Source organism: Rutidosis leptorrhynchoides, chromosome 11 (genome assembly GCF_046630445.1).
Source record: "Rutidosis leptorrhynchoides isolate AG116_Rl617_1_P2 chromosome 11, CSIRO_AGI_Rlap_v1, whole genome shotgun sequence".
NCBI classification, from domain to species: Eukaryota; Viridiplantae; Streptophyta; class Magnoliopsida; order Asterales; family Asteraceae; genus Rutidosis; species Rutidosis leptorrhynchoides.
In genome coordinates this window covers 128,022,247-128,049,956 of record NC_092343.1, presented here as the reverse complement: position 1 = coordinate 128,049,956, position 27,710 = coordinate 128,022,247, and the positions used below count along the sequence as shown (strand labels likewise).

The 27,710-nt window shown below is 34.0% G+C and overlaps 1 protein-coding gene and 1 non-coding gene across 2 annotated transcripts; one reads left to right on the top strand and one right to left on the bottom strand.

Moving 5' to 3' along the window:
• The first annotated feature begins 9,875 nt into the window (after window positions 1-9,875).
• LOC139876742 (uncharacterized) lies at window positions 9,876-13,691 on the top strand. Its single transcript, XM_071864120.1, has 4 exons — window positions 9,876-10,477; window positions 11,218-11,296; window positions 11,719-12,690; window positions 13,135-13,691. Exons 1-4 carry the CDS (start codon window positions 9,900-9,902, stop codon window positions 13,489-13,491), a joined length of 1,986 nt encoding a protein of 661 aa, XP_071720221.1. The 5' UTR covers window positions 9,876-9,899; the 3' UTR covers window positions 13,492-13,691.
• A 13,198-nt stretch (window positions 13,692-26,889) lies between these two features.
• LOC139879219 (small nucleolar RNA R71) lies at window positions 26,890-26,996 on the bottom strand. The gene has a single exon (XR_011770073.1). It is a non-coding gene; the product is annotated as a small nucleolar RNA R71 (small nucleolar RNA).
• Between the last annotated feature and the right edge of the window lie 714 nt (window positions 26,997-27,710).

Below are 27,710 nucleotides of genomic sequence, written 5' to 3'. Positions count from 1 at the left end.
TATTTTTTAGAGGTTACGAGTTGAAAAAGGTCGAGTGAAAAATCTTTGAATCATCGGTTGACATGTTACTAGGTAATGAAAACTAATGAATTAAATGTAGTTTTGATGATTATCCGAACTTAAGTCTTTGGCCCAAAAATGTTTACGTGCGAAGCCGTTGCTAAAAAGTGAGGTATGAAGGATAGAGCATGGGGATGAGAAGTTAATCGCTTCTTGACTTTGCAAAATGCCAAACAGGTTATGGCCAATTTTAAAGTCGGAGTACTGATGATGTTAATATCGCTAGACGAGAATATCTTGGAATAAGTCAGGACTTAGAGTTATGTAAGAAAGAACATCGCTCCAACGGGTGTGGCAAATAAGATCCCTAGGGTAACGCAATAATTTTGAATGGTTTAAGTGTTAGTGGATGCCCAAAGGCTCTGTATGACGTGGTAGTAAGTGCCTTCATCACGTACATACACACATGAATCTCTCAATTTCGATAGTTGTCTGTCTTCATGATGACTTGGATACGAATAAGCAACTAAAAATTTTATATAATGAGCAACAAAATTTTTATAGAAATTGTTTAAGGTGACAATGTAAGAAAAGAAACGAAGTTCTTAGTAAACTAGGGTTACGTACAACCCGTACCATTCAAAGAAAAAATATCTTTTGAATAAAAGATTTGATTTGTAAAAGTGAAAGTAAAATTTCATATGTATTTGCCAAAAATAAGTAATCATTTACTTTATTTTATATAACATATATGATTTCGAAAAAATTTGCACGAATGACAAACAAAATAAATTTACTTTTATAAAACCTTGGGAGGATCGCACAGTAAAATAGTGTGTGAAAAATTTTGGCAGCAAAAATTTTCATATTTCGGAGGTTACAAGTTGGAAAAAGATCGAGTAAAAGATTTTTTTTTTTTGAAAATTTTGGGTGACATTTGAGCATCAATATCACGAGGTAATGAAAACTGTTGAATTTAAATGTGGTTGATGACTATTAGTAGGGCATAAGTCCTTTGACCAAAAATGCTTAAGTGTAAAGTTGTTGCTTATAAGTGAGATACGAAAGAGAGAGTATGAGGGTGGGAATTAACTACCCATTGATTTTGGAAATCTCGAACTGATATGACTAATATCGACGTAAGAAGGGTGATGGTGTGATTATCATTGATTAAGAATTCTCTCGGAATAAGTTAGGATTCAGTGTCGCATAAGAATGAGCATCAAATACGATTCTTGGGTAGTATAGAATTTGAATTGCTGAAGTGACGGGATACAGTTTCCTTTATGTATCGTTGTCCATTGTATCGGTTTCTTTCATGGTTAGAAAGTGAGCAGACTTGGTGAGGCGGTCAACAATAACCTAGATAGTGTGATAACTGCCTATTGTTTTCGGTAGTTTCAGGATGAAATCCATCGTCATCCCTTCCCATTTCCATTGTGGGATCTCGGGTTATTGAAGTAACTCAGATGGCTTTTGGCTCACCATTCTCGCGAGGTATACGAATAATCTTCTTACTATAAATAACTTTCGCTTTCATCCTTGAAAGTCAGTCCATTCCAACTATTTCCTCAAAGCTTCCTAACTCGATGAGTATTAGGTTAATCTTAAGGTCCATTCCAATCAAATCTTATTATACTGCCGTGAAAATTTTTATCAACCTTCTCAAATAACATCTGCTTGTGCGCAGGTAACTAATCCTTTCCAACTAGTACTATAAAACTTCCAAGTTTTGTTGGCATGAGGTCATCTCCAAATGACCCACCTGTTAATTTTTAAGGTACTATCTTAAATTACTCCTCTATCTCTGCCAACTTACCATTAGCTTGTCCTATAGAATACTTAACTCTCATGGTTGTTAATGGCTTATTAGTCATCACACTAGGATTCTTAGATATAAGGTTTCTATCACTCTAGTATTAAACAATTCTGAGACGATAAATCGTTGTGAAGAAACGTACCCTAACTAAAATCAGGATCCATGCAGTCTCCATAGCTGAGATAACGATTGCTCTATCGTATGTGAGTCCAAAGTTTTTCATATTTGAGAACTTTTTCCTTAAGTATCCAGGGTGTCTATATCTATAACAAATTTTTGGGTTATCAATTCTGCAGTCCAGGCCCTTCTCGTACAGTATCTAGACTAAGTGGTTATTCCTGCCTTTATCAGACCATAATGCGTATACTCAAGTGGTTCCTACCAAAATTTCCTTTGAATCGCTTCATATTCCTTATGTAGTAACATTGGGACTTCTGCATGATTCACTTCAATATAATTACGCTGCCCTGGCGTCATTATATTGTACTAAATCGTACGTTCATTCCAATATCACTCCATATGGTCAATGTAATGTGATCACTTCCAGTTCTACTCAATTTCATCCAACGGTGCTTTATCTATGCTATCTCAAAACAAAATCTACATAATTAATCTCACGGTTTCTCGGTGTGGGTGCGTAAGTTCCGTAGGTCATGCACCAATGCCTAAATGTCCCGAAATTTCTTCAAAATGTTCAGGTTCAGGTAACGTCGTTAGGTTCCTTTCTAGAAATTCAATCTGGGTCTCGCGTCGAGTTGTATGTGTAGCAAGTAGTAATACGATATGTCTTGAGGCGACTCCCAAGTCTTTGGGTATGGTTGAGCATCAGTAGAAGGCACTCTGACCTTGTGAAAGGAGATGTCCTCCCGACTTCCCCAATGCCTAAGAGTGTTAGGGTACTAAATCCAGAAATGTCGTTAGATCGTCGAGTAGTGGTAAAGAATGAAAGAGATAAGAGACGGTCATGAAAGCGTACGAGATACGAGCCATCTTACGGGATTTGAACAACCTTCGAATGTTCACACGTCATACGTGGCTATTTAGAGTGAGCTCGGGGTGCGGTTACTCCGACAAATCCTCCAATATCTCCTCCTCCGAGGATCGACTTTAGTGGGAGTGTAATCCGAGGGGTACTCCTCCTAGATTGCGTGAAGAATCGTTTCGATCTCCAGAACGGTGGAACGATAGTAACAGGTGGATTACAATACCAATCCTTAGGGTTAGACGTGTGGGAAAAGGGTTCAGAAAAACATTTGAACTAGGAAAGGTAAGTTTTCTAAGTCGGTACAGCGAATAGCAGGCATGAAGCAAGCACGTAATCATGCACTACAACAACCTAGATCATCTACAGTAGTATATAGCATGGCAGTATTAACAGTACTAAATAGAAGTAACATGCAATCGAAAGCAGATAGTAGTATGCAGTAGCGAGGATAAGCAATAGCATACAGCGAGTTCACATAGCAGTAAGAGTAAGCAGTAGCATGCAGCAGATTATATGGCAGTATAAGTAAGCAGTAACATGCAGCAGTAGTAAGCAGTAACAAGTAAACGAGCAAGTTGTAGATTAGTCCTATTAGTGAATCCTACTCGGGTCGGTCTAGACTCACTAATGCAAACTAATTCCCTACAACCTGGCTCTGATACCAACTGTGACACCCTGTACAAAACCATCGTGTACGGATCATCAACAACAGGATCATCACAAGGTCCAACACTATATGCTGTTTGAAAACCAATTTGCATTCAATAAAAGATAACGTTTTACAAAAGATAGCGTGCATCCTACGAATAGGAGCATAAACATAATTATTTGACTCTAAGGTCGTTACAAAGCCATTGTTTGAAATTAACATAAACTGCGAATGCAAAAGAAAAGTTCCATGATTGAGACATCTCTAGTAATGCAGCGGATAACTAATACAGCAGGTCCTTAACAGCAATTCAATAACAGCATGACAACAAGTCTAACAGCGGAAGCAATAAACCTCTAGGCACCTGAGAAATACACGCTTAAAAAGTCAACACGAATGTTGGTGAGCTATAGTTTAAGTTGTAACAGTAACGTAAGGTAGGCCACGAGATTTCAGTGTAACAAACAGTATGAAAAGTATATGTATAATCGTGGGCACCCGGTAACTAGACTTAACGTTTATAACCCCCTGAAAGTACACTTGGCGAGTGCGTATGTTCACGAAGTATTAAACACCCGTTAAATGCTAGCGCGACTAGCCCGAGTGGGGATGTCAAACCCTATGGATCCATATCTAAGATTCGCGTTCACCGGTTCAAAGACCAATGACTAAACGTTACCGTGCTAAGGGGAATGTTTATGCCGTTGTATAACCCACACACATATAAAGTTTAAGTACTCGTGCCTAGTATGTAAAACGTAAAAAGCGCATGTATTCTCAGTCCCAAAATAGTTAAAGTAAAAAGGGATGCTATAACTCACAGTGATAAAAGCGGTAAAGTCGGTAATGAAAGTACGCAAGTAGTAAGTCGGTCCGAAAGGTCGTCAACCTAAATCAAAGGTTACTAGGTTAGTAGGTTGTCCTTATAAGTTCTAATAGTGCATAAAATAAGTTTAAGTGTCATCATCATCATCATTCATCATCATAAAAACTAAGTAAGTTTGACGAGAATAGAGATCGAAACAATAGGCTGACTTCGGTCAGCTGTTACGACCTCTACGTAAATCAAAAAGATACATAGTCAGTGGCTATGGCTCCGTATATGAGTCCCCTAACCGACGAACAATTTTCAGAACCTAACTCGTCTTCGTTTGACCGTGGCGACGGTTTAAGTGCGAGTAGGTCAGAAATTTCAGCACAACGTTAATAGGGTGTAGTGACTCTCGGAGGGCCATAAATCCTAAACCGTAACTCGGATTAAGACGAGGCCTAAACGAAAAATCATCTACTCGAACCGAACTAACTGAAAATAAACTTTCCAGTAGCCCAGGTGGCCTGATCAGATATGAAAATCAGTGGACAAGTGCTCCGGTGGGGTTCTTGGTGCTTGATGCTCATCACGGTTCTCATCCTTGATGCTTGTAGCTTCAAGTGTACAACTCGTTGATGGGTTAGCATCACTTTGACTAAGATTCCACCATCAATACACAACATGTTAAGACCAAGTAAGAACACAAAGTCACATTTACAACTAAAGCTACAAACTTTACATCAATCAAACAAGTATGAGCACAATCTACGTCAAATGAGGTAATGGAACCCTAAGCTAGAGAGCTTGGATCCTTTTCACACAAGTTACAAGGTTGCAAAGCTAGAAAGCTTGAACCTTTGATGTTCTTGAAGATCTTGAAGCATAAAGCTTGGATCTTTAAGTTACATGAAGATAACAAACACAAGTTTGAATCTTTTTAACAAAATAACAAGATCATAAGTTAGAAAACTTAGATTCAATCAAAAAGATATGAAGATTCAAGCTAGAAAGCTTGAATCTTGATTGTTCTTGAAGATCTTGAAGCATAAAGCTTGGATCTTGAAGATACATGAAGATTACAAACAAAAGTTTGAATCTTTATCACAAAATAACAAGATTAAAGCATAAAAGAAGTAGATCTACAAAGTTGGTGAAGATTCAAAGCTAGAAAGCTTGAATCTTCCATGTTCTTGAAGGATTCATGCTTGAATCAACAAGATATAATCAAGATCAAAGTTAAAGAACTTGATCTCCATATAATGATGATGATGTGCCACGAAATAGAAAAGAAAAAGAAGAAGAAAAGTAAACTTACAAGAAATACTAGAAAAGAAGGAAAGAAGAGAGCAAGTGTGTGTGAAAATCAAAATGAGAGCAAGTGTTGAATGAGAAAAAAATGGCTAGTATTTATAGGCAAAATTTGACAAGGATTGGTGACATGGAAGGCCTCATGGCCGTGATTTTCAAGGGGGAGGGGAGGGGACACCATTTTTCTTTTTGGTTAGTGGTTGTCTAAAGTGTGTACTTATGCTAGGATCCCATGTAACATTATGGATAATCCTTATCCAAATGCTAGTATGACTCATCTATTAAATGGGCATTTATTTTATTTATTATGGGTCACTAGTAAATAATATTTGGGCTGATTAATTGGGCCACTAGCTAGTGTAGGGTGGGCTTAAGTCCAACAAGGTAGAAAGTCCAACAAGACTAACTATTGTGCATAATTAATTTACTATGCGTAATTAAGCATCCAAAAACCCAGGTAATTATCATTATAAAATAATAATTAATATTTCGCAGTCATAATATTCCGATTACGACAAAAGTTAAACGTGCGCGCAGTTCGCGGTTTATTCGAAACGTCAAATAACACTAACGGTTATAAAGGCATCCGGTGTGATGCCCCGTACAAAACCATCGTGTACGAATCATCAACAACAGGATCATTACAAGGTTAAGTACTATATGCTGTAATTAAAGAAGTTGCATTCATGATAAAAAGGTGATGTCATAACCGACATCAAATGTTTTACATTCCAAAAACATGCTTCGCTAAGTAGAAGCAATAAATAAGTGTACGTGACCCCAAAGGTCGTTACATAACATAGTTTCAAAAGTAAATAAGTTTGAATGCAAGATAAGTAGTCATGCGATAACAACTCTAAGCAGCGGGTTCTACAGCACGACAAGTAAGACAGCGGAAGCAACCTCAAGCACCTGAGAAATACATGCTTAAAAACGTCAACACAAAGGTTGGTGAGCTATAGTTTAAGTATAACAGTATGTAAGGTAGGCCACGAGATTTCAGTGCTACAAAGAGCGTTTCAAAACAGTATGATAAAGTATATGTTAACCGTGGGCACTTGGTAACTAACTTAACGTTTAAAATACCCCCTGAAAGTACACTTGGCGAGTGCGTATGTTAACAAAGTATTAAACACTCGTTGACTGTTAGCGCGACTAGCCCGAGTGGGGATGTCAAACCCTATGGATCCATATCTAAGATTCGCGTTCACCGGTTCATAAACCAATGATTAAACGTTACCGAGCTAAAGGGAATGTTTCTGCCGTTACATAACCCACACATATATAAAGTTTAAGTACTCGTGCCTAGTATGTAAAACATAAAATCCGCATGTATTCTCAGTTCCCAAAATAAGTTAAAGTAAAAAGGGAATGCTATAACTCACAATGATATGTAGCGGTAAAGTAGTAGTCGGGAAAGGTGTGCAAGTAAATGGTCCGAAGTCCTCAACCTAAGTCAAATAGTACTAAGTCAGTAAATCGTCTTAATAGGTTTAAAAGTATGTATTTAAGGTCTTAAGGGTCATCATCAATCATCATTAAACAAAAGGCGTAAAGTAAGTTTCGTTTATGAAAGTAGTTTTCAACAAAGTCTGACTTCAGTCAGTCACCACGGCCTCTACCCTTACTGAATTAAGGTGAGACCAGTGGCCATGGCTCCGTCTATGAGTCCCTTAAGTGTGGTAAAATTTACAGAAGCAAACTCGTCTTGGTTTGACCGTGGCGACGGTCTGAGTGCGAGTAGGTCAGAAATTTCTGCACAACGTTAAAGGACATAGTAACGATCGGAGGGCCATAAATCCTAAACCGTAACTCGGATGAAGACGGGTCTTAAATGAAAAGTTATCTAAACGAACTGAGCTATCTGAAAATCAAGGTTACAGTAGCCCAGGTGTACTGGTCTGTTACAGAAACCAGAAAAACAGAAACTGTACACAGAAAACAGAAAAGTAAATGGACATAGTGACGCTCGGAGGGCCGTAGACTCTAAACCGTAACTCGGATTAAGACGAGTCTTATATGAAAAGTTATCTACTCGAAAAGTTCTATCTAAAAATCAAGGTTAGAACAGCCTAGGTCTACTGGTCTGTTCCAGAATCATCAGGTCAGTAGGTTTTGGACAGAACAGTGAGTTTAAAAGGGGTTCCGGTGGTCTTGGTGCTTGATGTTCATCATGGTTCTCATCCTTGATGCATATAGCTTCAAGTGTACAACTCATTGATGTATATACATCATCTTAATCAAGTCTTGACCATCATAACCCTAGTGCAAGTCTAAGACATGAAGCACAACTCACTTAAGAGTTGCATGTAGTTTGATGAACCAAAGTTACATCAAAGTCTTAGGTTTGACACTTACATGAACTATAATAGAAATATTGAACTCTAAACTTGAAAATAAACTAACTACATGAAATTAAAGTGCAATAAATGAAGAAGTAACTAAGTAAACATGTAGTTTGTTCATGGTTGTTCATACTTTAAAGATTCAAACCAAAGTTTGATCTTTAGAAAGTAAACTTTAAAGTTTACTTCATGAACTTCAAGTATGAGTTTAATCAACACATGAACTTGCAATCTTTTAAGAAAGTATATGTAGAATCATAACTAGTAAGCTATGTTCTTGAGTGTTCTTGCAATTACAAGATAAAAGAAGAATCTAACTAGAAAGTTGATTCTTGTAACAAGTATGTAACAACAACAAGTAAGTAAACAACTATAACTAACAAGTAATCAAACAACAAAGATGATGATGATTTAAGGTGTATAAATTCAGTTTTGTAAGAAAAGAAAAGGAAGAAAAGAAGTTCATAATGCTTACAATCTAGAGAGAAAAAGAGAGGAAAAGTTGAGAGGATTTTGTGTGTGTTTTTGAGAGGATTTGTGAGTGAAGTAGTAAACAAGAAAATGAAACAAAACACTCCTAAAGGGAGCTTAGGGGCTGCAGTTTTTCAGCAGAAAATGGGGGGAAAGGAGAAGTTTTGTGGTCACTAGAATGTAAAGCTTCATAAAGGTGGTTAATGAATGGTCATGCATGGGGATAACAAGCTAACTAGATTCTTTCAAGTATTAAACTAAGTAGTCTCCATCTAATTGATACTTACAAGTGTAGGACATGGGCTAACTAAGTCCATTAATAATGTAGGGTGGGCTTGGAAGTTCAATAACATGAGTCCATTACACTAACAAAGCCCAAGTTCAAATAAATCACAAGTTAAACCAATTAAAGCCCAAGTAACTAACTAATAGCCTTAGTTAATTAAAATGATTAATAAATTTAATCATGAATGTAAATAATATCTAAAAATATTATTCGTGAAAGTTCCGGGTGTCACAAAGACGTTTCGGGCTCTTAAAAGTCAAGTACGGGCAATCAAGGCAACATGTAAATGTAATAACATACATTCGTTTAATCATACGTATTAATAATAGTAATTATTAATAAATAAATGTTGGAAATTCTAGGGTCGTTACATCCGGTGATCAAGTTAAGTATCCTACGTACTCTAAGGCACGTTTTAACATATAAAATGAGATCAAGTTAAGTATCCTAGAATATCTAATAGTAGATATCAACTAACCCGCTTAATCCGGTGGATATGAATATGGATGGATGAACTGAAATCAAATGAATATGTATATGGATATGGATGGACTGATATTAAATGAATACGGCATCATCCGATCCATATCCGATTCATTGCCATCCCTACCCCCCATTCTTCAAAAACACATTCTTCTCGATACATCTATTTAATGTTTTTTGTAACAGGTGTTGTGAATGTCCACATCAGACACCCAACGCCTACAACGGACTGCGAGGTCAGAAGTTCGACCCCTGTTGGCTACATATTAAAAAACAGAATTTCATCTCTGCCATGAAGTATCCACTCATGACACATTTTTCATATCGTTTAGGGGGTTAAAGGGGAGGGAGTTTTACTTGGCTGTGTTCTTGGATCGGTTTCAAAGTTTCCACTCGAGCAGCGATGGGGGCGGAGTTATTACCGCTGCATTGGCATAGTCGAAACGATAGATGATCGTAACGTGTAGTTTAGTCCCGCTCGAGTGATCCAATCGCTTGCTGTTAAAAAAAAAAAAATGAATGGTCAAAAGGTGCACGTAACATCATTAACATGTTGTTGGTCATGATTACTATGTCAAAGTTGCAAGTTTTGCACGACATTTGAGAAAATGACACCTTGGGTGAAACATTGACATTATTATTTTCTTAAGAAAAAGTAGTACGGAGTAGTTCAATTGGTTGATTATTTTAAGTGGAAAAAACATTGCTATATTATGTGGGTATATTACAGATCATATGTGATATGTTACTTATTTACTCAACTCTCAAATCATTATTAACTTTTTCCAGTTCACTAATACTAATGGTTATCCTCTCACAAGTTTCAGAAACATCTTCACGGAGTAATGATCATCATTATCTGTATGATGTATTTATAAGTTATAGAGGTGTTGATACCCGTTATAGCTTCACTAATCATCTCCATAGATCCCTTGTGGATGCTAGTGTCACTGCCTTTTTGGATGACGAAGAGATTCAAACCGGGTTATATCTTAAACCAGAATTGGAGATTGCAATCAAAAGATCAAGGGCTTCTATTATTGTGTTGTCTAAGAATTTTGCTTCATCATCGTGGTGTCTTGATGAACTAGTATTTATCCTGAGTTGCAGCCATATTGTTATCCCTGTCTTTTATCATGTGGAGCCCACAGATGTTAGGAAGCAACAAAATAGCTTCGGAGAAGCAATGAGAAAACATAAGCAGAGGATGGAAGCAGAGACAGATGCGAAGAAAAAAGCTGAATTGGCTAAGAAGATAGGGATATGGAAGGAATCACTTACACAAGTTGCTAATTTGATAGGCTATGAGTCAAAGGGCAGGTAACTACTTTTGTTACCCATTACTATTTACCAAATCATATACCCATTATAAATTAAATATAGCGAATCTTTATACCTAGAGCCAAAAATATTTATTAATTTAAGTAGATTAACCAATATGTCCAATAACCATCGCATAATTCTAGCTCTAAGTGACTAACAGTAAAAAAAAAAAAGAAAAAAAAAGAGACAACTTTAACAACAGCCCTACCTTAAAGTCTTTCTAAAACTAACTTTCGTTAGAAGAATGGGCCAATAGCCTAGTGGTATAGCCCAGTGGTGAATGACTCGCTCTCCTTTAGGGGAGGTGAGGGTTCGATTCACACTAGGTGAGGATTTTCCAAATAATTAGATCAAAAACCATTCTTACCGGGCCCAAATGATCCCTTGGTCTCACGCATGCGAAGATTGCAACAATAACAATGCAGGTTCGAATCTCGGGCCTGGCATGCTGTGGGTAAATGGGTGATGGTGTTTCGCCAGGCTCCAGTGGGCTACCGGGAACCGCTGGATGGGTTGACAAAGTCAACACCGGGATAACATGTCCCTGCCGATACACATGTTTGCAACAACTAACTTTCGTTAGTTTTTATATTTACTATTTAATTAAGTTTAATTACAAAAAAAATATAGTATGCTTAACAAGGCTATATTTAGCTTTCTCCATAATAAAAATCCATAACCTCATATGAAGCTTAGATTGTTGTACATGTTGACCACTTCTGAGTTCTGATTTTCAGGCTAGAGACGGAACTTATATTGGAAATCGTTAAAGACATCGGACGCAAACTAGGTGGACCCTTAAGGAACCTTATTGAGGTAGTTATTAAAATGCTTATCACTTGTAACAATAACTAAATTCTTCTAATTTGATTCTTTTAATCCATTATAGCGACTGCATAATATACTTTTCTATGATTGTTTACTTTAAAGTGAGATTGTTAATTGGGTCGAAAATTTTAATAACAGTAAACCAAGCATTTTAACTTTTAAAAAGTGAATCCACTAGCTGGTTTGATCCCACATGTTCTCCAAAAGTTATAATAAGCCTATTTATTTTCTACAACTTGGTTAATGGATTTTTACCTTGTACTTTATTACTAGTAGTATGTAATATGTTCAAACAACCTACAGCGGAATATTAGGTAAATACGTTACATTGACAACTAGTTGTTTTTGGTCACTTAGATTTATAAAACACAAATTGGGCGTATAATAATTTTCTTTTATTATTACTCAAGTTTAAACTAGATGACATAAAGACAGCCACGGAGAATTTTGCAGACAAATACCTAATTGGATATGGCACATATGGTAAGGTGTATAAAGGAGAACTCAAACTTTTTGATGCAAATATCTCGTCGGGAATAGAAGGAAAGAATCCAGAGAAAATGCATATGAAGTGCAACTACGTGGCTATAAAACATATTTTAAATGATGAAAAAGGGCATGGTAAACAAGGGTTCTTTTTAGAAATAGAAATGCTCGGTAGATGCCGACATCCCAACATAGTCTCACTTCTCGGCTATTGTAATGAAGATTCTGAAATGATCCTTGTCTCTGAGTTTGTTCCAAATGGTAGCCTATATGATTATTTGGAAAACATCAAAAAAGAAACTAATCCTGATTGGTTTCAAAGGATTAATATCTGCCTTGATATTGCGTATGGGTTGGATTATCTACATACAAACATCACAGACAAAGAAATGATAATTCATCGTGATATCAAAAGTGCCAATATATTATTGGACAAGAATTTTGAGGCCAAGATTGCTGACTTTGGGCTCTCTAAATTCTACCATGAGAATGAATCACGGAGCACTATGATTACAAGTACTATTGCAGGTACCGACTATTACACGGATCCTGTATATTTGAGGACACGTAAATTGAAAAAAGCATCAGACATATACTCTTTAGGGGTCGTGTTATTTGAAATTTTGTCCGGTAGATTGGCAAATGATGAACTTTATTGTGCTGAAAATATCAAAGGGCTTGCAGCAGTTGCACGGAAGTGCTTTAACGAGGGAACGTTAGTAAAAATAATAGATCCGAATTTAATGGAAGAAGGAGATGAACTCCGTGTTGGGCCAAATCAAGAGTCTTTGGAAGTATTTGCAGAAATTGCATTTAGATGTTTGGCAAAAACTCAAGACAAGCGTCCAACAATAAAAGTCGTGATAGAGGAACTTCAAAATGCATTAAATCTTCAAGTAAGTCAATGTTTTACATATCTGGTACAACATTTGTTCTGTTCGCATTCTTGACCTCTAAATAATACGGAGTATGTACTACCATATGGGGTGCTGGTTCAATAATCCTTTTAAACAAGATGTAGGATTGTAGGGTATGATGTTAAGTTCAATACATGTTTGTTCAAATAACACAAAATTTAATTAAACTTATAACTATTATTTTATAATCCAAATCCAACGGAATTATTACTTAATCTAGCCTCTAGAGTTACTAAGAAAAAAATGCGACTCTGTTCTATTTTTAAGCACATAAAACTAGTCATAATGTCTGCACCAATCGTCAAAAAATGTGACTTTAGAAAACCACCATTAGTTTCAGAAATACATAAACAAACATAATGTCTGTACAAATCATCAAAAATACTAAATATCTTACTTTTTTTTATTGTTGCGTAAATGAAGGTTTTTCGGGGTAATCCGTCGACCGTTATTCCATCTAGGTTTTTGAAGGGTCGAACTAGAGTTAAGAGGGATTTGTACTTGCTGAAACTCGAAGTAGGAGATGATCTGAGTGACCATATAGCCTCCTTCAATCATTTGGTTTCTGAACTGTCTAACATGGATGAGATGATAAAAGAGCAGGAATTAGGATTATTAATGTTGGCATCACTACCCAAATCCTACAAGCTATTTGTGCAGCATATGAGGACAGAGCGGACCACCAAACTTGAAGATGTTCTTCACAAGCTGCGCGATTACACATCAGGAAAGGATGGCTACATGTATTCCGGAAAAGGAAAGCGGCCTCAATCATGGTAGTTCAAATGGACATATAAGTCCCAACCGGTATTAACCGGTATATATATTACCGAGGATATATTATTATGTTAAGTATTTTTTGTTCACGTGTATACAATTGGCAAAAACTTAAGATCCTATCCTATCTTTTTTTTATTTCTAAATTTGAATTAGCAGTGGTGCATTGATGAAATCGATAGATTGAACGATGAATACGTTTTGTATTTATTGAATCCATTGTATACATTACATGGAAAAAGAACGATCTATCTATATATATATATATATATATATATATATATATATATATATATATATATATATATATATATATATATATATATATATATATATATATATATATATATCATCATTTATCTACAAAAATCACATAACTAATTCGGACACGTGTCACTACCACATGCATCCTCAGCCTTCTTAATTTTGTGGTAATTTTGGATTAAAAAATTAAGCTTATTTCCTAGTGGTGACATCTGTCCCCATTAGCAACTAATTCATCTTAATTAAACCCCTTTTTCATTCAAAAACCGTACGCTATCCCTCCATCTTATTCCTCCTCTCTCTCTTCAAAAAATATAAAATCATCAGTTCTTCTTCATCGCCGATTCTATGTTCATCCCGCCGTATTAGGCGCCGCAAGTACCACCAATGAATCGTTCGTGTTTTTCTCAACAATACCGTACGAATTTCATGGGCAAAGATTCATGGCCTTTGGGTTGATTATATGATAGTTTTTTTAGGGCAAAATAATAAAACAATGGTTTACTGCTATAGCCGTTGATTATATGATTGTTGTTTGGTTGAAAAAATCGATTTAGGGTTAAATCTCCTTCGTCAACCCGATGCCTACTGCTATAAACCCTAAATTATCAATCGATTCAATATGCACGACGGTTATACAAATCGTCACTATATTTTGGTATGTGTCGCCTGGATTACGATCAATTTATCAGTGCTTCAAAAAATCACGCGGTCAGATTCTGGCGATTGATGATGATGAAGATGAACATCCGCCATTGTTATAGACCTCAAATTGCGTCCTCACTGGTCAGCTCTAATTCACTATTTTCTCAATCTAATATTATATTCTTGATTTAATTAGGTTATTTATAAGTTTCATTCTGTATTGTTGTTGATTGAAATTGAAAATGAAATTGAAGGAACTGTATGTACAGCATTAGCACATTTTATAGCAAGTGTAATAGGATCGGGTGTTTTATCATTACCTTGGAGTATGGCTCAAACCCGTGATTTGTTTGAATGATTTGCTTCTTTATTACCTTGAATTTTTGTTTTACAGGAACCAAAAATTTGTGGATAATTGAACCATTCAGTAACAGAGAAGTTTTTTTTTGAGTTTTTCACATGTGAGTTTAATTGAAAACCCTTATATTCAATTACAGTAAATTTCAAGAGCTATACATGATTTATATGACTTCTTTGTAGTTTAAGTTCGATTTTGCTTCAAGTTCCATCTTTTTTAGTCAAAATGCTCTTGGAATTTTATTTTGATTAGTTTTGGCTGAAATATTGATTCGTGTTGTATGAAATTTGTATGAATTGTGTAGTCAACCATGACAGGAATCTGTACATTTGCTATATGTATGTCTTTGAGGCGTAGTGTTAATATAAGTGTATAAACAGTAATAGTGACTTAAAATTGTATTTCTCGTGAGGGTTATTAGTTGATGGAGTTAACAACTACTTGGCAATTAAAGGCACTTTAGTTCCCATCCAACTACAGGTAAGGCTTACAAGTAAAAATTGTACTATATGTAAGGTAACATTTGTCTTTGCTTGAATGGGTTAATTCATTGAATTGGTTGATTCGTTGTATGGTACAACAAACAAGGTGTCATTTGGCTGCTAATTTAGATGACTAACTATTCGTACATGTCCTACATAGAACATAATAAGTTGGTTACTTGGATCATGATATTTTAAATTCATTGTGAGATCCTTTGTAACTTGTATATATTTTTATGATTAGTTGTTTACAGCTAAATTGGATGGTTGACTACACTCGGTGCAGGTTCATTTAGCAACTAGAGCAAAACATAATGTCAACAAGACAAGCTCTTTGGATTGGAAAAATTTATCTGCTTAATAATTGTAAGTTGATATCATATGATGCTCTCTTTTTTATATCATAAAAGCTTCAAATTATAGAAGTTTTGTTATTAATTTAGGTACTGAATCTACTCTTTAAAGTACACGTCAAAGAATTATTATCTCCAAGGGTCTTTTTTTACCTTTTACCTTTAATCACTTTACAATAAATCATAAGGACTAATTAAGTAAAGAATATAGTGAAGGCTTTGATCATTCTTATATTATAAAAGGAAAATTCTACATAAATTTAAAAGAAAAAAGGGCTGAAGCTATTTTACTAATTTTAAGTGTCAATAAAGTCTGTTTATATCGCACTTCTTTCAAGCTGTTAGTTTCACATTTAATAAAATTTCAACATACCCATGACATTTGACCTCTATACATGTTAGGTAATGGTGAAACTGGACTTGAAAGGACTCAAAGTATGCAATTGGTTCGAGAATTGTGTGACCTTCTTATACTACCAGATAAAGCTACACGAACTAGAATAGTATGTTTCTAAGGAATATCTGTCATTTGTAATAATTTTATTTATTGCTTAACTTGAATATGTTTTTCCTAGACTTCTGTATCAGCAGCTATAATTCCAGAAACATAAATAGTTCACTCATGTGGAACATGAGTAAAGCAAGCGATTCAATTATTCTAACTTAAATGATGTATTTTCTGACTGTGGTTTCACATCGTGATGCTTCCTTTGTGCCCATACTTTGTAAGAGACCGAGACTAAATGTGCTCCACTTCCTTGGTGAGATCAACGGTTAAACTTATTGTGTGAGGGTTACTTCATTTTGATTCTTAATTTAGAATGACTAGATATGGTATATCCAACCTGATTATATAGAATGGTTGATTTCATTTATTTTTTTACCAGTTTAGTAGTTATCATCTCTACTCTTTGATTTGGAAATATGCATTTACATATGATTTATTTCGTTACTTCTTTTTAATGAGTTTTTTGAGAAATCATGAAATTTTGAGGCTTTCTTGCAGTCAAATGAGAATGTTCTACATGAATGATCCTTAAGATTTCTTGATGTGGAGACGTTATGCTTCAGCTTCGAAGATGCCTCTATGCTTCGTATTTTTTAAATGCAGCCCAGAAGCCACCTCTGGGTACATACAAGTGATGACACCATAACCATTTTGCACCATGGGGAGGTTATTGGGGTTCTAAATCTGGTCAAGTTGTGGAGGCTTACACGTATGGAGCCCAAGCCGTATCAGCGAGCCACTTTTGAGGTATAAACCACAAAATTCATAATTTATGTTATATGTTGTTTCTATATATTGTAGTATATGCAGTATGCTTGGAATAATCCACTAGAACCCTCATACTGATATGTGTTAGTACTGTTATATTTAACTATCTAATTCAACCCTCTTACTTAAGAGCAACCGCCTGTTGCCTAATCACAAGCAATTATGGGTTAAACGGGTCAAGTTGTCCGAAGTATGTTTCCAATGACATTTAAGCACCTATACTCATATGTGTTAGTACTATTGTATTTAAGTGTCTAATTCAACCCATTCATTATAATGAGCTATTTCATTTATTATTTTTATTTTTACCATGCAGGTTAACAATACTAATTATTGAACACTTGTATAAACATTTGTACATAATACGGGCTCACGCGAATACTATATTTGCTAATGCCATATCCATCATGATTTCTCTAACTCCATGTATTTTCTAATAGCATGATGTTTTTGGCAAAAAATTGAGATAAAAGGGCAAAAAAAAAAAGACGCATGAAGGCGACTGATGTAGACTGAGTGCAGCAATCTTACAAAGGTTAGTATCTTTTTCATTTCAGTATTTAAATAAATTGCAATGATAATCATATAGGCAAGAAGTTTATCACCATTTTAGGTGTCAAAATAGTCAGTTCAAACTACTTTGCAACTCGAGTAACTATTAGAACATAATGATGTGAATTTCTACACGGGTTCTTACATTCATTAATCATATAGTCAAACATTTGATCATCATTTTAGGTGTCAAAATAGTCGGGTCAAACGAGTTTGCAACTCGAGTAACTATTAGAACATGATGATGTGAATTTCTACACGGATTCTTACATTCATTAATCATTCGAGCAGATATGCAATGTGAGTAACTACTTTATTCATATATATCAATATATCAATGTACCAATTTTAGTATTGTGTTGGTCACATGGTTTGTATTTTTATAGTGTGTAGCTTGTGTTATATTCTGATTTTTTTTATATTTATTTAATTGTAAATTAAAAGTTTGAAGAAAACAGTTATCAATGAATCATGCACTCTTTAGAAAACCAAAAGGATCTGACTATTCAAATTGTTTTAATTTTCTTCCTTCCTCCATGTAAATTGCAGGTATGAGCAGTCTGAATTCATTGAGAAATGGAACAGAAGTGTTAAGGATGTGAAGATGATGTTAGGGGATGTGATAATGGTTTGGTGCATGATAGAGATGGCACCACCTAAGGTATTATTTACATATGTTCAAGGGTTTGATGTGTTATTCTAACAATGTTTTGTGATTATTATTGATGGAGTTTAACTCTATTCTAACCATTTTTTTAACGCATTGGGTCAGTGTAATGGGTCAGAACAAATGGATAAATGGATCAGTGTTAAACTTTAATGGGGTTTTCTTTTTTTTTTTTTTTTTTTTTTTAAACAGAGTTGGTCAGTGTAATGGGTCAGTGTACCAAATATATTATGTGTAATGACTCGCTTTGTAATGGGTCACAATAACACTTTGTCAAAATAATGGGTCAGTGCACTGTACCAAATATATTACACTTGGTTTATATAGTAGTGTAATGGGTCACAATAACGCTTGCAATAACATATTAAGTGGAATTGCAATAACAGTTTGTAATGCAATAACAGTTTAACACTGTATTGGCCATTCAATTTTAAACACAATGGGTCAGTGTAATGGGCCAGAATAAATGGGTCAGTGTTATAGGTTAAGTTGTTATATATATATATTTTTTTTGAAACGGATTGAGTCAGTGTAATGGGTCAGGATTAATGGGTCAGTGTTGTAGTGACCCGAACTTTTCCATGTTTATATATATTAATTGAGATTGATATTTACATGATTAAATGTTTCCAACATGTTAAGCAATCAAACTTGTTAAGACTTGATTAATTGAAATATGTTTCATATAGACAATTGACCACCCAAGTTGACCGGTGATTCACGAACGTTAAAACTTGTAAAAACTATATGATGACATATATATGGATATATATGTAGTTAACATGATACTATGATAAGTAAATATATCATTAAGTATATTAACAATGAACTACATATGTAAAAACAAGACTACTAACTTAATGATTTTTTAAACGAGACATATATGTAACGATTATCGTTGTAAAGACATTTAATGTATATATATCATATTAAGAGATATTCATACATGATAATATCATGATAATATAATAATTTAAAATCTCATTTGATATTATAAACATTGGGTTAACAACATTGAACAAGATCGTTAACCTAAAGGTTTCAAAACAACACTTACATGTAACGACTAACGATGACTTAACGACTCAGTTAAAATGTATATACATGTAGTGTTTTAATATGTATTTATACACTTTTTAAAGACTTCAATACACTTATCAAAATACTTCTACTTAACAAAAATGCTTACAATTACATCCTCGTTCAGTTTCATCAACAATTCTACTCGTATGCACCCGTATTCGTACTCGTACAATACACAGCTTTTAGATGTATGTACTATTGGTATATACACTCCAATGATCAGCTCTTAGCAGCCCATGTGAGTCACCTAACATATGTGGGAACCATCATTTGGCAACTAGCATGAAATATCTCATAAAATTACAAAAATATGAGTAATCATTCATGACTTATTTACATGAAAACAAAATTACATATCCTTTATATCTAATCCATACACCAATGACCAAAAACACCTACAAACACTTTCATTCTTCAATTTTCTTCATCTAATTGATCTCTCTCAAGTTCTATCTTCAAGTTCTAAGTGTTCTTCATAAATTCTAAAAGTTCTAGTTACATAAAATCAAGAATACTTTCAAGATTGCTAGCTCACTTCCAATCTTGTAAGGTGATCATCCAACCTCAAGAAATCTTTGTTTCTTACAGTAGGTTATCATTCTAATACAAGGTAATAATCATATTCAAACTTTGGTTCAATTTCTATAACTATAACAATCTTATTTCAAGTGATGATCTTACTTGAACTTGTTTTCGTGTCATGATTCTGCTTCAAGAACTTCGAGCCATCCAAGGATCCGTTGAAGCTAGATCCATTTTTCTCTTTTCCAGTAGGTTTATCCAAGGAACTTAAGGTAGTAATGATGTTCATAACATCATTCGATTCATACATATAAAGCTATCTTATTCGAAGGTTTAAACTTGTAATCACTAGAACATAGTTTAGTTAATTCTAAACTTGTTCGCAAACAAAAGTTAATCCTTCTAACTTGACTTTTAAAATCAACTAAACACATGTTCTATATCTATATGATATGCTAACTTAATGATTTAAAACCTGGAGACACGAAAAACACCGTAAAACCGGATTTACGCCGTCGTAGTAACACCGCGGGCTGTTTTGGGTTAGTTAATTAAAAACTATGATAAACTTTGATTTAAAAGTTGTTATTCTGAGAAAATGATTTTTATTATGAACATGAAACTATATCCAAAAATTATGGTTAAACTCAAAGTGGAAGTATGTTTTCTAAAATGGTCATCTAGACGTCGTTCTTTCGACTGAAATGACTACCTTTAAAAAAACGAATTGTAACTTATTTTCTGACTATAAACCTATACTTTTTCTGTTTATATTCATAAAATAGAGTTCAATATGAAACCATAGCAATTTGATTCACTCAAAACGGATTTAAAATGAAGAAGTTATGGGTAAAACAAGATTGGATAATTTTTCTCATTTTAGCTACGTGAAAATTGGTAACAAATCTATTCCAACCATAACTTAATCAACTTGTATTGTATATTATGTAATCTTGAGATACCATAGACACGTATACAATATTTCGACCTATCATGTCGACACATCTATATATATTTCGGAACAACCATAGACACTCTATATGTGAATGTTGGAGTTAGCTATACAGGGTTGAGGTTGATTCCAAAATATATATAGTTTGAGTTGTGATCAATACTGAGATACGTATACACTGGGTCGTGGATTGATTCAAGATAATATTTATCGATTTATTTCTGTACATCTAACTGTGAACAGCTAGTTGTAGGTTACTAACGAGGACAGCTGACTTAATAAACTTAAAACATCAAAATATATTAAAAGTGTTGTAAATATATTTTGAACATACTTTGATATATATGTATATATTGTTATAGGTTCGTGAATCAACCAGTGGCCAAGTCTTACTTCCCGACGAAGTAAAAATCTGTGAAAGTGAGTTATAGTTCCACTTTTAAAATCTAATATTTTTGGGATGAGAATACATGCAGGTTTTATAAATGATTTACAAAATAGACACAAGTACGTGAAACTACATTCTATGGTTGAATTATCGAAATCGAATATGCCCCTTTTTATTAAGTCTGGTAATCTAAGAATTAGGGAACAGACACCCTAATTGACGCGAATCCTAAAGATAGATCTATTGGGCCTAACAAACCCCATCCAAAGTACCAGATGCTTTAGTACTTCGAAATTTATATCATATCCGAAGGGTGTCCCGGAATGATGGGGATATTCTTATATATGCATCTTGTTAATGTCGGTTACCAGGTGTTCACCATATGAATGATTTTTATCTCTATGTATGGGATGTGTATTGAAATATGAAATCTTGTGGTCTATTATTATGATTTGATATATATAGGTTAAACCTATAACTCACCAACATTTTTGTTGACGTTTTAAGCATGTTTATTCTCAGGTGATTATTAAGAGCTTCCGCTGTCGCATACTTAAATAAGGACGAGATTTGGAGTCCATGCTTGTATGATATTATGTAAAAACTGCATTCAAGAAAATTATTTTGTTGTAACATATTTGTATTGTAAACCATTATGTAATGGTCGTGTGTAAACAGGATATTTTAGATTATCATTATTTGATAATCTACGTAAAGCTTTTTAAACCTTTATTGATGAAATAAAGGTTATGGTTTGTTTTAAAATGAATGCAGTCTTTGAAAAACGTCTCATATAGAGGTCAAAACCTCGCAACGAAATCAATTAATATGGAACGTTTTTAATCAATAAGAACGGGACATTTCAGTTGGTATCCGAGCGTTGGTCTTAGAGAACCAGAATTTTGCATTAGTGTGTCTTATCGAGTTTATTAGAATGCATTAGTGAGTCTGGACTTCGACCGTGTTTACTTGAAAAATGATTGCTTAACAAATTTTGTTGGAAACTATATATTTTTAACATGTGAATATTATGTGATATATTAATCTCTTAATGCGTTTGATATTATGTGATAGATGTCTACCTCTAGAACAAGTCCCATTGACTCACCTAATAATAATGAAGAGTCAAATGTAAATTGGAATGATTCGTGGACTGATTCACAAGTTTCCGAAGAGGAACCGGAAGAAGAGTCGGAACCGGAAGAAGAATCGGAACCGGAAGAAGAATCGGAACCGGATGAAGAAATAGAACCGGTGGGGGAAATAATAAAACGGTTAAGTAAAAGAAAATCCTCAACCAACCGACCAAGGTTAATTATGGTCAATGGTGTTTTCGCCAAGGAAGCAAAATATTGGGAGGATTACCAATTCTCCGATGAATCGGATTCCGACGAGAATTCCGATGATGTTATAGAAATTACCCCAACTGAATTTAAAAAGGCAAAAGAAAATAATAAGGGAAAGGGCATAAAAATAGAGAAATCTAATTCCAACCCCGATGAACTTTATATGTATCATCAACCCCCGAAGTCCTTAAGTTGTAACAATGACCCGGGAACCTCTAAACCACCAGGTTTTTCTAAACCAATGTGGATAACGACGGCTCGTATTAGGGGAACATCATATATCCCTAGAAACTTGGCAAAACGAACCAAAACCGAACAAGAAGAAACGAGCGAGTCGGAATAAGATAGTTGTATTCGTGTGGTGTAATATATGTAATATAGTGTGCTTATGCTTTATGATATATGTAAAAATTGCTTGTATTAATAAGTATTTTTTTATGAATCTAACTCTTGTCTATTTTACAGTATAAAAACACAAAATGGATAGACAACCCAATATTTTAAGAGACCTACCCGGAGACATGATTGATGAAATCTTGTCTAGAGTCGGTCAGAATTCTTCGGCACAACTATTTAAGGCGAGATCAGTTTGTAAGACATTCGAAGAACGTTCCAAGAATGCCTTGGTTTATAAAAGGCTTTCGTTCGAAAGATGGGGGATATCAAATTGGGAAATCCATAAGTTACGATGTGTTTACTTTGACGCATATATTGCGGGGAACCCAAATGCTATTTTACGCAATGGGTTAAGAAATTATTTTGACTCAATATATCCGAATATTGGACTTCGTGATTTAGAAAAAGCGGCTAACATGCAACATAAAGAAGCATGTTATGTGATAAGGCTAAAAAGGAACATATATTTCATAGCATTATCCCCCAAGAAAGACAAGATTTTAGTTGCAATTGTTCCATTTTCAAGTGATATTCGTTTATATTAAATAAGTGCGAAGACAAAAGGCAGATTCGACAAATTGAAGACAAAAAGGTCCAAAAAGCTCAAAAGTACAAGATACAATTAAAAAGGTTCAAATTATTGATGAAGAACGTCTAAAAATGACAAGAGTACAAGTTACAAAACGCAAAGTACACGATATAAAATAGTACGCAAGGACGTTCGAAAATCCGGAACCGGGACATGAGTCAACTCTCAACGCTCGACGCAACGGTGTAAAAATTACGAGTCAACTATGCACAAGAATAAAATATAATATTTAAATAATTCATAATAAGAATAATATTAAATAATAAAAAGTTGTTAATTTAGCATAGTTCAGGGGTCGTAAATGAAAATTCAATTTCATATTTTGCCTATAAAAGGCGATGATTATCGATCAATTTAAAATCATCCCTTTTTCTATCCTAAAAATCTATTATCAATATCAATATCTAAAAATCTCTATCATAATGTTAATGTAATAAGATATAACAATAATCTTAATTTTAATTTTAAATTATGATAATAATAAGATTTATGATAGAGATCGTTTGAGTGTGTAAGTCGAAATTCTGTCCGTGTAACGCTACGCTATTTTTAATCATTGTAAGTTATGTTCAACCTTTTTATATTAATGTCTCGTAGCTAAGTTATTATTATGATTATTTAAAACGAAGTAATCATGATGATGGGCTAATTACTAAAATTGGGTAATTGGGCTTTGTACCATAATTAAGGTTTGGGCAAAAGACCGACACTTGTGGAAATTGGACTATTGACTATTAATAGATGGGGGGTATTGTCTAATTGAGTGACAACTCATTGGAGTCTGTCGAACCTATCTTCAAATTAATTATCCTAATAATTAATAATGATTATGGTTGTCCTATTTAGTGACGTTCATATGGAATCTATTATAATCATTTAATTAATTATTCGGGTTGGGTAATTGATTATTCAAACTGATCAAGTGGGTAAATTAATATTCATATCTAATCAAAACAGGGGTAGATTACATACAGTGATAACTGGTGTAATTGTTGACAGAAGTGATAACTGCGTCACAGTTTAAATCCTTAATTAGTTGGAATATTTGACTTCGGGTATAAGGGTAATTTGACGAGGACACTCGCACTTTATATTTATGACCGATGGACTATTATGGATAAAAACCAGATAGGTATCAAATAAACCATGACAAAGGACAATTAACCCGAGTAACAATTAATTAAAATCAAAACGTCAAACATCATGATTACGGAAGTTTAAATAAGCATAATCCTTTTATTTCATATTCTATCGAAATTTTATTTATTGTTATTTTATTTATCGTCATTTATTTATTTTACGCACTTTAATTATTGTCATTTATCTTTACGCTTAAAAATATAAAATCGACAAACCGGTCATTAAACGGTAAAAACCCCCCTTTTATAATAATATTACTACTTATATATATATATATATATATATATATATATTTATATAAATATAGTTTTATAAAAATATAGTACGTAATCACTAGCTCCCTGTGGAACGAACCGGACTTACTAAAAACTACACTACTCTACGATTAGGTACACTGCCTATAGTGTTGTAGCAAGGTTTAGGTATATCCCATCCGTAAATTAATAAAACTTGTGTCATATTTTGTAGTATTTCCTAGTAAAAATAATACTATTTCGTACCCTCACGCTACATCATCAAGTTTTTGGCGCCGCTGCCGGGGAGCGCTAAAACGCTATATTTTTAATTATAATAATATTGAAATAAAATATAATAATATAATAATATTGAAATAGAATATAATAATATAATAATATTGAAATAGAATATAATAATATAATAATATTTTAGAATAAAATTTGATACGTAAAGTTTTAAAAAGTCGTATTTATTAAATACTTCAGGGGTATATTATGTAACTTATAATTAATAATTTCTATCATGTCGCTTTCATGTGAATAGTAAATTAATTAATTTCTTTTCATTTACTATTCATGAATAGTAAATGAATTAAAAAAAAAGTTTAAAAAAAAAATAATAATTATAAAAAAAATTATTAATTTGTAAAAAAAAATCGTTTTTTTTTAAAAAAAAAAGTTGTAAAAAAAACGTTTTTTTAAGAAAAAAAATTCGTTTTTAAAAAAAAAAAAATGTAAAAAAAAAAAAAGTAAAAAAAAAAAAAATAAAAACGTAAAAAAAAAAAAAATTATTTTAAGTTTTATTACCTTTAGTTTTTTTTTAGACTATAGTCGCAACTTTTAGTATTAAGTTTATTTTTGCCGTAGTTATTTTTATTTTTAGATTTTTAGGCTTTGCCGTAAAATCCCTTAAGTGCTTATTCCTTAGACTAAGTATTAAGTGCTTTAGAATTTTGCGACGCCATTTTTCGCGCTATTTTCTTATTTTTATTTTTCGACGCGTTTACCTATGTATCAATTACAATTCCAATTAGTGATCTCCATTTGTAGCTTTAATTTTAAGATAGTGATCGTTATAAGGTTGGATTAACCGCGTGTTTACAAACCACTCTTCGTCTTTTTCATTTTTCGACACTTTTCGACGCGCACTCTTTTTCTCTCTTATTTCTCGCCATTCTAGTTTTTAGGACTTAGATTTTTTTCTACTTCTTCTCTAAATTTCTTAAAATTACGAAAATTTATTTTAAGTGGTTAAATTGATAGACATCAAAATTTTCTGGTTCGTAGTAATAGTTGGATTTGTACGTGGACCGGGTTATTGGAGCCAAACAGTACTCAATTATATTGAGACCAAACGAATCCTGCCCCTCTGCTGCATCTTTTGGCTATTCGAAACGTGGGCAAAATCAGAAAAGTCTATTGATTGGATAACTTATTATAATTTTTCTTTCCTTTTAAAAACTAATAGGATATTCAGTGAATGCACCGAGAAAGACGTTCACCACCTTTTGTACGTTCACCACCTGTAACTAGATCAAGACATTTAGCAAATATAACCGCCGTTGATTTTTCTTTAGAATCGTCATCTAGTCGAACAAGAACTCCAACTCAAATTTCCGATAATCCATCTTTTGAACCCGACTTCACAATTAAGAACCCGGAGCATATTCAAGGACAATTCCAAGATCTTGAACCACTAATTATTCCTCCTGAGCCACAAACCATTAAATCAGAATCCTCTAGTGATTCGTATTCAACAAATTCAATTATGGAAGTAACGGAACCTCTAAGTATGGAAGATCGAATGAGAGCCACACGCACGGGCCAAGGTCACGCCATTATTAAGCCAGAAGTTAATGCGCCAGATTATGAAATCAAAGGACAAATTCTACACATGGTAACTAACCAATGCCAATTCAGTGGTGCACCGAATGAAGATCCTAACGAACACCTTCGTACGTTTAAAAGAATTTTTACACTATTCAAAATCCGAGAAGTGGAAGATGAGCAGATCTATCTTATGTTGTTTCCCTGGACTTTAAAGGGAGAAGCCAAAGATTGGTTAGAATCGTTACCTGAAGGGGCGATTGACACATGGGATGTTTTAGTTGAAAAATTTCTTAAACAATTCTTTCCGGCATCTAAAGCCGTGAGACTTCAAGGAGAAATTGTTACGTTCACACAAAAGCCAAATGAAACATTATATGAGGCGTGGACAAGATTCGGAAGGATGTTGAGAGGATGTCCTCAACACGGTTTAGACACTTATCAAATAGTACAAATATTCTACCAAGGTGTCAACGTTGCTACAAGAAAAGACATCGACATAACAGCTGGTGGTTCCATTATGAAGAAAACCGCAACTGAAGCTTACAAAATTATTGATAACACTGCTTCCCACTCTCATGAGTGGCATCAAGAAAAAGATATCTTTCGATCATCTAAAGCGGCTAGAGCCGATTCTAGCCATGACTTTGATTCCGTTTCCGCAAAAATAGATGCTTTCGAAAGACGAATGGAAAAGATGAATACAGATATTCACGCAATACGAATTAGTTGTGAGCAATGCGGTGGACCACACTTATTGAAAGATTGTCACATTGAACTAACGATGGAACAACGAGAGAATGTTTCCTATATGAACCAAAGGCCGGAAAATAATTATCAGAATAATTATCAACCGCCAAAGCTAAACTTTAATCGAAATCAAAACATTCTTTACAATCCAAATGGACCCAACAACAACTCGTACAACCAACAAGGTCTGAATAACTAACCGACTCAAAACAACACTTTCAATCAACAAAGACCTAGCTTGTATAAACCACCACAACAAACCGAAGAGAAAAAGCCAAATCTAGAAGAAATGATGGCAAAGCTAATGGAATCTAAAACACAATTTATTACGTCTCAAACCCAAACGAACGAGAGGTTTGATCAGTCATTAAGAACTCAACAAGCTTCCATTTTGAA